Source organism: Sciurus carolinensis, chromosome 15 (genome assembly GCF_902686445.1).
Source record: "Sciurus carolinensis chromosome 15, mSciCar1.2, whole genome shotgun sequence".
Lineage (NCBI taxonomy): Eukaryota > Metazoa > Chordata > Mammalia > Rodentia > Sciuridae > Sciurus > Sciurus carolinensis.
The window spans coordinates 45,790,235-45,804,615 of NC_062227.1; the positions used below are offsets into that span (position 1 = coordinate 45,790,235).

A 14,381-nucleotide genomic window follows, 5' to 3' on the forward strand; every position below is an offset into this window, starting at 1 on the left:
CTGTCCTGTGCTAGAGCGAACCCTGCTTATTGTTACCTTACCCTAAATGAAAAATAAAAAGTCACCAAATTGTCTGTTCTTTTTCATTTTTTTTTTTTTTTTAACTGAAAGGAAGTGGCAGAACCACTTTTGGATCTGAAGGAAGGAATAGATCAGTTGGAGAACAATAAAACCTTGGGCTTTATCCTGTCTACTCTCCTTGCTATTGGGAACTTTCTAAATGGAACTAATGTAAGTTGTCCCTGTGTCTTATCCTCCTGCCTCCCTTGTCACAAAATCCCTGCCCACCATTTGTTGTTGAAGGTTGTACCTCTGGTCCCCTAAAGCACAGTAGAATAAAGATCTTAGGTAACTTTTGTTGAAAATATAGAAAGGATTTTGTCTTTAAAATATTAGAACCCATTTATTTGAACTTGAACCATGCTATAAGGAAGCTTAGAAAAGTAAGTACCCTATTCCTTACAGAGTATGATTACTCTCAACATTGACTGGGAGAATTTTCATCTACCCTGTTTTTTTTTCCCCCTTGAGCTTATCTCTCAAATATTCTGATTTTTATTAATTTGTTTTTTATTTTTTAATTGGTACATTATAATTATACATAATGGAGTTATTATGCCATATTCATTCATGCACATTAACATAATTAGACTGATCTAATTTCCCAGGAACCTCCCTTTCCCTTCCTTCCCTGCTCTTCCCTTCTCCAATCCACTTGCTCTGTCCACTTGATCATATATGTAGGCTTCACTGTGGCATGTTGATATGTGGACATGGCATAATTTGGTAGATTGTATTTGGCTCTGGCCAAGATGTAGGCATGCAACAGGAAGAGAGAAAGAACTTAGGTATGTGAAACTGAGTCCCACAGCACCCTGACTGAGGGTCAATCCTGGGACCTGTCTCTGGGCTGTGTAGGAAAGGGCTGGAGGCTCAGTTCATTACCACTGTCCACATGTGATCAGCAAAGGATGGAGTGCCTGAGAGCCTCAGTCACACAGAAACTAAATATTGGCTATTACAGCTGTGCAGTGATTCTAACCATCTGTGCTATTCTAAGAGCCTACATAAAACTTGTTTTTCTCATCTTTAATGTCACAAAACAGGCCAAAGCATTTGAGTTAAGCTACCTCGAGAAGGTTCCAGAAGTGAAAGACACAGTGCACAAGCAGTCGCTTCTCCACCACGTGTGCACCATGGTGGTGGAAAACTTCCCAGACAGCTCCGATCTGTATTCGGAGATTGGGGCCATCACCAGGTCAGCCAAGGTACGTCAGTGAACACGGAGGAGCCGGCCTTGCCTCAGCCTCTGCTTGTTGGATCCTTGACCCTCTTCTCAGACACACTCATGCTCTGTTAAGTATGACCCACAGTGCCGCCTGCGTTCCCTGCTCTAGAGTCTGAGGACAGGATTCATTTCATGCCTTTTCTAATGAACTTTTAAGATCTTTTTCCTATCTCTGGTTCTCAGTCAGATTCTTTCCTACTGAGGTATGTGAGGCTAGTCTGCCATCCCAGTCCTCACTCCTTGGGAGTGTTACTGACCAGGCTGGATTCTCCAGAACATTCCAACTGCACAGCCTGTTTTAGGTGGGCAAACATGTCAAAAGAATGCCATCTGGCCCCTGAGATGTCCGTACAATGTCTCAGGTGTGGAGCTGGGAAACAGGGCATGCCTGGCCTGGCCCTGCTGCCCACAGATTGGCTGTCCCTACAGTCTTACAGGGAACATTTTTATAGGACTGTAAACAGTATATAGCATTGGCCCCTCGGCTGCAAGCTCTTAAAGTGAGTGCAGAGTTAATCTCTTCATGAGCATACAGTTTATTAGAAAAGAGACAGTCACAGTATGTGGACGCCTAGCTGCCTCCAGTGCAGGGGTGTCACTGAGACTGAACAATGCCCAGAGGAATCCCAGACACACCGGATATGGGAGCAGTGAGGATGTGGGAGCACCCTTGAAGAGGGCACCCGAGCCAGGCCTGTGTGGAGGAACCTCTTGGGAACACACTGCAGCCCAGTATGTGAAGGGGCAGCAGGACAGAGGACTGAGTGGGTGAGGAATGGAGCGAGGGCTGCAATGGTCCCGTTCCAGAAGCTCGCTCACTTGCTCAGCTTTCTCCCCCAGGACTGAAAGATGGGGACCTGGTGGCTGGGGGCCCTCCTCCATCTCCCTTGGGAGTAACAGGCTGGCAGCCACAGGTACATCAAGCAGCAGCCCTTCCGCTGGCCTCATGGTGTACCGAACTTGAGGCAAAAAGAGGCGTGGAGAGCTGACAGAGGGCTTCGCGGAACAGTCCTCTGTTTAACAGGCATTATTCTATACAAATATGACTTCAGTTTCCTAACTAAGGAAGAACCCCCCTCTGAGTATCCAAGCAGAGGGTCCTCCAGGGGCTGCTCCAACATGCTGTGAGCCCCTTCTCAGAAGAGAGTTCTGTTGGGAATTTGAGGCAGTCTGCCTGTGGAGATCCCCTTCATCTTGGTTCTAATTTCAGAGACACCAGAGCAAATCGCTTCCCTTTTTCCATGTCCTGTGGTTTTGCCTAGGGCCTTCCCCAGCTTGGGCTAAAAGTGGTCCTGGCCTAGGAGTCCCAACACCAGGACAACTCCAGTGACTGCCCTGGGCCCCTTCAGCATCAGGTCCTTCCCAAAAGCCTACTGGATGTTTAGTTGTCAGTTAACTAATAGCTACATACCTAGCCTTAAAATTGGCCACAAAGCCAAAACTTGACAGAGCCTCTATCCACGGACTGCAGCAACTACTCAAGATGATTATTTTTTGTTTGTTTGTTTTTGTTTGTGTTTTGTGCTGGGGATTGAACCCAGGGCCTTGTGCATGCTAGGCAAGCACTCTAACAACTGAGCTATATCCCCGGCCCTCAAGATGATTATTGATCCAGATGCTTGTGAATTGCCATAGGAGGCCAAGAGGGCATCAGCCACCTCTTCTCACACTTCACTCCCAGAGCCTTTTTGGCTGCAGAGATTCAAGAAATACAGACCCTGCAAAGTCCTGCCTGGATGAGGGGACAACTCCTGTGCTCAGGGTGTCTTCCTGCTGGCTGCCGTGAATCTTCCCACAATATCTGCCTTTGATGACTTGAGCTCCTCCCTTGTCCTTCTGAGGGTGGGGCTTCTACTCTGAAGTCATACCAGCAAGTCTGCCAGGATGCCTTCTGGGCATCCTCCTCCAGGTCCTGCTTGCACAACCACTGTCATTGACACCTGAGCAGAGGCTGCTTGCCTGTGTGTGTCTTCTGCTCCTTCTGGTTTTTCAGACCTCATTGCTCACTCACTGTTCACCTCCCCTTCTTTCAGCCCACCCACCCATTTCTTTCTTCTTCCCCACCATCCCTCTGAATTATTTCCCCCAACCCCCTTGAGTACTGGGGAATTAATCCAGGGGCACTCAATCCCTGAGCCACATCCCCTGCCCTTTTTATTTTTTATTTTGAGAAAGGATATTGCTAAGTTGCTGAGGCTAGCCTCAAACTTGCAATCCTCCTACTTCAGCCTCCCCAGTCACTGGAATTACAGGCGTGTGCCACCACACCCTGTAATTTTTTCATTACTGAACAACTCTCTGAGTCTCATAATTTTTGGTCTAGAAATTCTGTGAAGGCATTACTTTAGGAAGTTTCATTTGGGGCTACTTCAGTCAATCCAAACTGCACTTCCCCGAATAGGCAGCAGGAACTCTGTCGCGTGTCTTCTTTGTGTAGGTGGTTTGCATTTGCTGTCAAGGTCTCTGGTGGGTATTGTGCCCCTTCCGAGCTTGGTGATCACCTGTCTGTACTGTGAAGCTCCCTGAGAACACCGATGTGGTTTCCTTCAGAATTTGTCTTTGTTCTCTTAGTGCTTGGATAGAGGGACTGGCGTGTACTAGTCGCTCCAAGAATATTGGTTGAATGAGTGAATGGTGGGTGGATAAAATAATTTGTCACACAAATTGTGAAGGAGATTGTGGTGAAGAGAAGCTGGCTTGCTCCAGAGCCTCAGGAGTCATCCACATGAGGCTTGGGGACATTCCTCAGTGTTCAGTGAAATATCATCCCTGAAGAACGAGTGTGCTCTGAAATTTTATGAGACATCTACTCAGTTCATCTTGTACTAGGTTCTTTGATCTCATGTTTTAACTTACAGTCCCCCCCAAAGACTTTTGTAACATTTCTTTCCAAATTAGGCAAGGAAAGGTAACTCCTGTGTTGGGTTCATTTGGAGAACAGTTTTATCACTAATTTGATTTTCAGATAATAACAAATACACATGTGAATAATTTTTAGGTCATAAATATGTTTGTGTTTCAAGATGTAAATTGGGTTTTGATGTTCGTTTCTTCCCAGAGGCACTCTGGTCTCCTGGTTAAGGTCGGTGTCCAGTTGTTTCAGTGCATTTGCAATGTTCTCGCTCTGATTTTCAGGTTGACTTTGATCAACTTCAGGATAATTTATGTCAGATGGAGAGAAGATGCAAAGCTTCATGGGATCACCTCAAGGCAATTGCAAAACACGAAATGAAACCAGTGTTAAAACAGCGTATGTCAGAGTTCCTAAAAGACTGTGCAGAGCGAATTATAATTTTAAAGATTGTCCATAGAAGGATAATTAACAGGTAAGTATATTGAGTAACTTATTTAAAAAATTCAGTACACTAGCATATTAAAAATATTCTGCAACCCAGGATGTGAAGGTTAGTGTACATTCTTGGTACACCGCACATCACAAAGTGTACCTATGATAAACAACTTCATGGATAGTTAGTCGGATGTATAACAGCTTTGTGGATACCTAATTTTTCATACACGATAATATAATGCCGTTGAATCTTGAAGTTGGAAGGAATGTCAGATAATTTTATCCAAAATTCCATTTGATCAGGAATCACTTGTGTAACACCTGTCAAATTGTATGCTGCCTCTCCACGGTTGCTTGAACAATTCCACCTCCAGGGAACCTACTCCCTTGCATGGCAGCTCTCCTTATTAGAAAACTTCCTCCTTTGTCTGATCGGCTCTCTGCCCTCTGAGGATCTTCCAGCCATGGATTCTCCAATGGCTGCTCCATGCCACAGGTGCCCTTCTCTGAACCAGCCTTCCCCAGAGTCACAGGATCCAAGAGAACCCTAGAGACGTGGCAGTGATGGGTCAGGCCTTGCTTTACCCACAAGGAGGCTGACTGAGTCTAACATGGCTCCATGGCTGTCCAGGCATGTTCCAGCAAGTAACTGCCCTAGATTAGAACCCAGGTCCTATAACTTCCCAGGCCAGGGCATTTCCTGCCAGAAGCCATCACTTGCTTCTCCTTTGCTTCATCACAGTATGTGATGGTAGGACTCTCATCCCCATCTTCCCTTCTCCCCTTCTTTCTTTATTTTCTTTCACTTTCTTTCAACCCACACAGAACTTGGAAATCCCTGATTCTCTGATCTGCCCATGAGCCTCCTCCTAGCTCGGGTCATTTGCTGCTTTGATAACCATACTTTTGGGTCTTGAGGCAGACTGTTGAGAAAAGGGGGGTACTTTGAAAATGTTGAACAGGACAGAAACTTCCCTCCAGGTTGAAAACCATCCAGTAATCAGTACTTTTGGAATTTATTTGTTCAACTATAAACCCCCTTAACTGTACTTCATCTAGACCTTCTAGTTGCCCTCTGGATTGGAGGATCTTATAAAAGATTTTGTCAAATTTCTTACTAAAACTAAAGTACACTATGCTTTCACCATGGTTAAAAAGGGGAGGCAGGGAATGTGAGCTGGTTTGACCTTCATGCTTTGTATGTTGCAAGCAATTGCCAGCTTTTATCGTTTCATGTACTTCTCAGCTATTTGCATATCTTTTTAGGAGAAATGTCTGTTCAAATCCTTTGCTTATTTGTCTTTTTGGCATTGAGTTGTAAGATTTCTTTATTTTGGTAGAAACTTTCTTTTCCTGCATATGATTTGCAAATATTTTCTCCTATTCTGAAGGTTGTCTTTGCACTCTCAATAAAGACCTTTGAAGCAAAAAAGTTTTTAATTTTGATGAGATTCAATTTATTGTTTCATTTTTGGTTGTTTATGCTTTGGTATAATATTTTTTTTTAAATTGCCTAATCTAAGTCCAAAAGATTTTCACTTTGTTCTTATTGAGTTTTAAGGTTTTTGCCAGTGTTTTTTGAGCCTCCTTGACTGTAAATACAAGTTGTGTTTTTTTGTCACAGAAGAGAATAAATCAATGTTCCTCTTTAGGAAAAAAATTATATTCAAAGGAGGCAGATTCCAGTGATTGAAACCAAATTTTTTTGTCTACAAATAGTGATATTTATGTAGTGCCATTTGTTGCATAGAGACCTATTTTTATCTTCTTTCTTATTTCCTGATAACTAAAAATTTACAAAAATTTTAAACAAATAAAAATTAATATTTTTTAATTTATAAATTTATCTTGTTCTGCTTATTTGGTGTTTTCTAGCTAAATTAAGGTTGTGCATAATATTGTAAGAAAATGTTTCAAATATTTACTCAGGAAAAACTTTATAAACACCTATTTATAAACCATCAATTAACATTTTCATGTCTACTCTGAAGTTTTCATTAAAGGAATTTCTTCTTTTCCCCCTTACCTTTTTATAAAAGAATTTCTAAGCAACATTTCTTCATTCTTGTCCAATTCTTGTATAGTGTAGAAACTATGCAGTATTTCCTTAAAACAGTAGTTTATCATTTTTCTTAGAAAGCTTTATGTATTCATTAGAAAAATGTTAAAACACAGATACACAAGAAGTAATTAATCCCATGAAATCTTACCACTAGACATAATCTCCACAGATGAGAAAGTTAATTGAACTTGACTTTTGTTTGCATTTTTACTTGAGAAGACTCTCGAAACTCAGAGCCCAAGGAATGAAGGATGGTGACCTGTTACTGAGTACTTGGCTCATTGGTTTCTTATGGAGAGATTTTAGACCAGTAATTTTGGTTCCTTAACACTGACGTTGTGCCTGGTGTGGTGCTGCACACCTGTTATTCCAGCTGCTTGGGATGCTGAGGCAGGAGGATTGAAGTTCAAAGTCAGCCTGAGCACAAGTGAGGCGCTAGGCAACTCAGTGAGACCCTGTCACTAAATAAAATACAAAATAGGGTTGGGGATGTGGCTCAAACTGATATCATTACCATTTCTGTTTTTCCTTGCAGATTCCACTCCTTTTTGCTCTTTATGGGCCATCCACCTTATGCAATTCGGGAAGTGAACATAAACAAGTTCTGCAGGATCATTAGTGAATTTGCGCTAGAGTATCGCACCACCAGGGAGAGGGTTTTGCAGCAGAAACAGAAACGGGCCAACCACAGAGAAAGAAATAAGACCAGAGGGAAGATGATCACTGATGTAAGTTTCATGAAATCTGATTCTTTATGTCACTTATTTTGAAAGATCAGCCATCAATCCTCCCCAGAGTTTGGAAGCTGCTCCTGCCCCTTTGCCATTGTAGGGGAAAAAAAAAAAAAAATTGCCTCTTTTCAAATATGCTCTCCAACTGCCTCTCTACCATTTCTGTGAAAATCTGTGTGACAAATGAGGACCTAGGACATATTAAGGTCATGAGGCTGGAGAAGGAATGAATAACCCATCTTTATGTGTTGTACGATGCTGATGACATTTAGATGCTTGGTAAATTGGAGGAGGAAAACATCAGAGGTAGCACCTCTTATCTAGAGGAAGACAGATGTGTTGATTTGGAATTGATTCAGGAATTTAGTCATCCTTACAATGTTGTATAACCAGTCAGTTGACACCTGGACCATCTATTTGAGGCGTTTGAATAGAGAAACTGATGTGGTTGCTCTAAGACATAATGTGACAGGCCCTTTACAGTCCCTTGAGTCACAGAATATCAGGGTGGAAAGACACCAGAGGACAGTGGATCCAGGAGAAGTTTCCCTACAGCACTGTGGGGTGCCCCTGGACACTTACATGTCTCCCCATTTCTGAGCTCTTTATCTCCACCACCTCAGCCCTGAGCCTACCCAGGCCTTGGGTACAGTGGGCATGTAGATGGGACATGCTATATAGGTACAGGGTGAAGGGATTCCATAAAGAGGCCAGAGACAACAAAGATAATCAGAGCAGATCTTTCTTTCTGATGTCCCTTTATGAAACAAGTGCACCTCATCTATTACTTAGCAAGCCGTTAGTTCAGTTTCAGGTGAAAGGAAGAAATTCTGTAGAAATTCTCCTTTTCTTGTCATTTATTTTTTTCTTAAACAGACTCAGGAAGAATAAAGTCAATTTTCTTTAGTACCAACAGATCATACTTGGAACCTGTTGAAAATCTCTTGGGTGGATATTTTGTTTGGTTTGGTTTTGATTGTTTGGATTGGTACCCATGAACTTCTTCCACCTGTGCTGTGTTTGAGTCGTATAAGGTCTCCAGTGATACAGGGAATGGACTGAGTGCAGGATTAAGTGACAAGGTGTGCCACTACAAGGGAAGGGGAAGTGGAAATCTTAATGCAGGGTAGGCAGATTTCTTTGGGGAAGAAGAAAATTGGTTCTGAAGACTTGATGGAACCTGCCTTCTCTGCCCAGAGGTATGTTCCTGTAGGCAACACAAAGGGAACATGGTTACCACTGGGTACACATTCCTGAGAGGTCTTGACTTCACGTGGAAATCCAAATGCGTTAACCAAGAAATTCTGTAATTTCAAGGCACTTCTAAGTAGAACCATGGACTAATCAGTTCCCCCAACCCCCTACCTTCACCCGAGCTCCTTGTTTCCTTGGAACTTTCTGGACCCTGAGGGGAGCACCAAGCCACTTTACTGCAGAAGGAGCCCTTTCTGCAGCCCCTGGTATTTCTGAATACCAGGGCCATCAGCTCTTTCTGTCATTTCTTTGTCTTCTGAAACCTGGGTTCAGCAGAATCTTTAGACTTCTGGAAGATTCAGGAAGCAAATTGAATCCACTTGGGAAAAATAAGGCCCACATTTCATTCCAAAGTATTTTTAAAAGTTTTAAAAAGGGATCACTTATTTTTCTGGAAATGAGACACATTGGAGGGCAAAAGACACAGCCCAGAGTGCTTATAATTATGAAAACACACCAGCATTTCTTGCCAAATTCTTGAGGCTTTTTAACAGATCCCACTAATTTTTTAATTCTGTCCTTCTCTAAGAATATTTGGCTTTCTCAGCTATAAACAGAGATAAATGTTTCTAGAGTTTAGTTTAAATCATTTAAATTGCCATTAAAATCTAGAGAACAATCATCATTCTATAAAATAGAAAACCATCATCCTCCTCTGTAGAAGAGAAAGTCAGGTTCAGAGAGGCTAAGAGGTGTAACCAGGAGTCCTACTGCCTTCCACAGAGAAGTCCTAGAATTTACCAGCCTGGATTCTCACTTTTTATTTGGGCTTTTGCTTGTTAGTTGTTTTTGACAGTTCTGGGGATTGGACCCAGGGTCTCAGGCATGCTAGGCAAGCACTCTTACCACCTAGCTGCAATCTCTCACAGCTTTATTTGAATTATAACAGCAGCAGAAAGGGCTTCAGGGTTCATTCCCAACCTGGTCCTTGTTTTTAGAGGTCAAAATGGCATCATTCATGTAGGAAGACTGCCATCTGCTGGAATATCAGGATATTGTCACCAAGGCAAAGCACAACCTCTAGTTTTCCCCGTGCTTTATTAGGAAGCGCCCAGCACTGTGGCAGGCACCAAGAAGTTGTGCGTATAACGAAAGACAAATTTACATCCCAAGAACATCACAATATGATTAGAAAATGACACACAACTGAAACCACTATGACCAAGGCCATGCAATAGATTCAGAATCAGGACTCCTTAACATCAGAGTTAGAAGGGGTTAGAGAAAATGGTATTTCATCACTTTTAAAATGAATGCTGAATAAAATTGAGGATGGAAATGGTTGCAGTTAAGTCAAGATGAGAAGTCTGAAGGTAAATCCAAAGACTGCTTTTATCAACTGGGCCCCATGTCAGCTCTAGAGTGACCCTCCTCTGCCCTCTCTGCTCCTGGGCATGGAAAAGGCTGCTTTTTTCATAATCCAGAGGTCCTCCCGGGCAAGGCTCACTGAGAACCTTACTCCTCATCTGTCCATCCCAACCTAGTTCTAGACCAACTAGGCAAAGGCAAGGGAAAACTAGGCAGCTCTGACCCTTTCTACTGCTGGCATAATCCAAATAAGCTGTGAGAACCCAGGCTGGTAAGTCCCAGGACTCCCCTTAGCCTCTCTCAGCCCCAGCTGCTTCTGTCGAAGGGGAATGAGGGTTGGTGTAAGGAATTCTGTAAGTGCAGAACTTTGCGCCTATGCTGGTTGCTGAAAATAATGCCAGTCATCCTGGTTACATAAGTCATAAGATGAAAGATGGTGGAGCAGGACTATTGTCTCTTTTGTCATAATGCCATTTGGTGGGGCTGAGTGGGATGTGATACATTGGAAATGTCTTGTCATCTTGACTTTCAAAAGTGTAGTCAGTTCCCACAAAACTTTTGTCTCGATTTGCTGGCATGGTCTGTAACCTTGGTGGAAACTCTTAAATTGAAATTGTGCTTAATTAAAATCAAGGGATTAACAGAACTTTTTACCCCCAATTTATATCTAGAAAAGGGATGCTTTACTTGAAGTCAAGTTTATCTAATGGTAAATTAATTGAAAGTACAGAGTCAGTTACGATGGCCACCAGGAGGGACAGGTGAGGTTGTATACAGAGGTTAACTTCATGTGTCTAAGGAGAGAGTAATATGATACATTCTGCCTGGAAATTGTTCCCCCTGTCCTTTCTCACCTGTGCATGGAAGGGTCATTGTAGCCTAGGCCCAGTGGCCTGGGCGTGAAGGTTTCCGCACTCTGGAAGAGGGGGCTAGCTACTGATGGGCAGAGCCAGGTAAATTAAGACCAGTCACTTACTGAGACCCTGGTGACCAGCTGATGGTGGTGCCTCAGCAGAATATGACCACTAAATCCAGGTGTGGTGGTATGTGCCTGTAATCCTAGCAACTGAGGAAGCTGAGCAGGAAGGTCACAAGTTCAAGGCCAGTCTGAGCAACTTAGCAAAATCCTGTCTTGATAGACAGACAGACAGACAGGGGATGTTTCTCAGTGGTAAACCATCCCTGGGTTCAGTCCCCAATACTGGGGGGTTGGCAGGAATATGGCCTTCCAGTGGCAGGACACAAAGCAGAAAGCAAGGTCAGGAGATTGGTCTGAAGCCCTGCAAGTCCCTTCTGACTCTGGGAAGGCCTGGTCTTGGGCTTACTAAACAAGTATCCAGATGAGGACAAGGAAAGCAGGTCCTAGCAGCTCCCAGTTCAAGAGGGTGTGCCCTGGTTGTGGTGGCCATTTTTTTTTTTTTTTTTTTGGGAATGTGATATGACTTTAAGGTAATCTCATCTTTGCTGACTTCTGTGCCATCTAAGAATCCTTCTGTCTTTTCTGTCCTGTCCTGTCCTGTCGGGTAGACTGATGACGAGGATGAAGTTGAGGTATGACTATTTATAAACATGAAGAACACCACATTTGACCTTCCATGTGTGCTGTAAAGTCTAACCTAACATAATCAGCATGAAGTGTTCAGCACCATTTAGTACTTTAAATCATGCATGGGCATTTTCTGGTTGGTTTTCATTTGACCACTAACCACCTGACGAATTCTTGTCATGCTGTGTACTAGGAAGTGAGGGGTTGACTCCATCTTCCCGCCTGTCTCTGAGTCTAGACTAATCAGTAGCCTTGTCGCTAGTGGCAGGTTCAGAGGATCTCTCCCTACTGCTAGAAAACTGAACAAAGAAATTTCCCTTCAGCTGCCTTTCTAAGCCTTTTGGCAACTCAAGTATGAGAAGTAGACTCTAGAATAACTACATAAAGAATCCTAAGAGGAAGTGAGGCAGTGGCCACGTGCCAGACCAGAGCCTCTATGTCACCAGCTGGTGGGCAGCCTCTGATGTTTGCCCATTTCCTTGACTGGCCCCTGTGGCACTGATGTGTATGTAGTGCTAGGAGGCAGGGGCTGCTTCCCCTGAACCTGGGTGTGGGTGCAAGAACAAGAGACAGACCTCATTGGCCCTGGAAAATGAGGAGGGAGCAGTGTAGATGTACAAAGCCACAGATGTGTCCCAGGTTCTTGGCTCTGTGGCTGAGACACTGGATGAAAGAGGAAGCCAGGAAACTGTGTAGCTTGTCTTTACAGATGTTAATCTGACTTTTTGTTCTTCACCAGATGTTTGGCTTTGTGCATACACAGTATTCTAGCATACCTCTTTAAAACACATATGACCTGCCTTTTTGTTCAGGTAAAATTAGAGGAAATCATCATAAGTTTGTAATGTTTATTAAAATAATTAAATTCTTGTCAGGTGTGGTGGTGACTCGGGAGGTTGAGGCAGAAGGATGTCAAGTTTGAGGCCAACCTCAGCAACTTAGCAGGACTTTGTCTCAAAAAATAAAAAGGACTGGGGATGTAGCTCAGTGGTAAAGCACCCCTGGGTTCAATCCCCAGTACTGATAGATAGACAGACAAACAGAACTAAATTTTTGACATCATCAGAAGTAGCGAGTATTGCCAAATCCAGTTTCAGCTTGAATTTAATTGTCATGTTCTCTACTATATCCTGATACTAACTCACCTGGGGCCTTTGTAGGCCGTGTTTTCTTGAAAGGCCTCAGTTTCCTTTTCTAGCAAGTGATCTAGATCTAGAAGAACCCTCCCCACCTCTTAACATGCCATGATCAAATCCCACTTTTACAATTCTCTCTTCATAACTGATGTTTATGAAAAATTTACCTGCATTCTGGTTTTAAATTTTAAAAATAAAGTTCAGTACATTTGATGAAGAAGACACATTTCATTTCTCATATCAGGGCTTCAGCTTGTTTTTTCAGCTCCTCCCAGAGTTCAGTCACTCCTAGCAAACGTCTACTGGGGAGTCTGAGCCCAGAGAGACCCACTCCAGCGGATGGATGTGTGGACTTTGTTCGGAGCAGTGGCTTCTTTTTCTGATAATACATCTTTTGTAGAGAGATGTCTATAGAGGGAAAACCAGGTCCCACCTGCTGGCAGAGCAGAGTTCCCAGGCGTGGTGACCATGCTGTCCCTGCTTAGTGCTACTTCTGCCCACGTGCCAGGATTCCCAGGCTGAGAGTACAGTGAGCCCACCGTAGCCCTGGAGTTAAGAGACCCAGTTGTTTTGTCACTGGTTGACAAACTAAGTGACAGATGTTTTGTCATTACTTGATAACCTCAGTGACTGCCTGAACTAATGGGTCCACAGAATGCATACAAAAACAGAGAAGATAAAGTTTTCCTCAACGAAACATCTTCTGAGCTTGAGTTGGAGTTCTGGGGAGTCTCCCTCACATTCTAACTCCCCTTTGATTTTTGCAGTCTGGCAAACTTTCTGGCAGTTGCCCAGTGCCACCTAGCCAGCCGCAGGGGCTGAGCTATGCAGAGGATGCAGCTGAACATGAGAATATGAAGGCCGTGCTGAAAACCTCCTCCCCTGCCATGGAGGATGCCACCCCCGTGCTGGGCATCCGCACACGCAGCCGGGCCAGCAGAGGTGAGTCCTGGTGGGTGGAGCCTGTCGTCTTGGGTTGGCCATCTTGGGAGTCTCCATTACTTGGTACGGATTATTGTACCAGTATGTGGCCACGAAGGGCCATCAACCTTCCTGGACTTTTAGGGCACACATCTCCCTTTACCACTCCCTCCAATAGCTGTGTCTCAAAACCAAACAACACTTTCCAAAATACGCCTTTCTGCACACATAAGTTCTTATTATGAGTGAATCCTCGTGAGCTAAAGCGGAGCTCAGCAGTCTGCATCCTGAGAGCCAAATTCAGTCTGCCACTTATTTTTGTAAATAAAGTGTCATTGGAACACAGCCATGTTTTGTGTATGGTCTGTGGCTGCTTTATACCACAATGGCAGAGTTGAGCCATTCTGACAGACTCTAGGGTCTGTCACCAAAACGGTGACTTTGCGGGAAAAAACTTGCCAACACTTGGTTTAAAACACTATCCTTTGTGCATTTTTTCACATCCTTAGTAATATAGATAAAACTAAAACTTTAGGATGAAAAAGAGTTTGGAATTTCCAGATTTGAATTATAATTGGAAGGGATTTTTTAAATTTTAAGAATTAAGGAGCACTTATGCTTCCTGGATTAGCCTGATACCATGTTAACCCTCCTAAACTCCCTGCTGTGGGCTAAAACCCACTCTATACATGCTGTCCTTTTGGGGCCTTGTCATCTGGGCCTCTTTTCCCAATGTGGTGTTCAGTCATCCCCATATTGTTAGGCACTGCCCTTCTCTGAATGCATATCCCTGGGTGTACCTGTTGCTCATGCTGTTCCCTCAGCTTGGAATGCCCTTCTCTTTGG

General features: G+C 43.5%; 1 protein-coding gene across 1 annotated transcript in view; it reads left to right on the forward strand.

Moving 5' to 3' along the window:
- The window catches only part of Fhod3 (formin homology 2 domain containing 3), a 472,090-nt gene that overhangs the window by 439,414 nt on the left and 18,295 nt on the right, over positions 1-14,381 (forward strand). Inside the window, 6 exon segments of the mRNA XM_047526634.1 lie at positions 112-231; positions 1,107-1,268; positions 4,424-4,614; positions 7,175-7,367; positions 11,460-11,483; positions 13,382-13,556. Of these exon segments, the coding sequence (XP_047382590.1) occupies positions 112-231; positions 1,107-1,268; positions 4,424-4,614; positions 7,175-7,367; positions 11,460-11,483; positions 13,382-13,556 (865 nt within the window).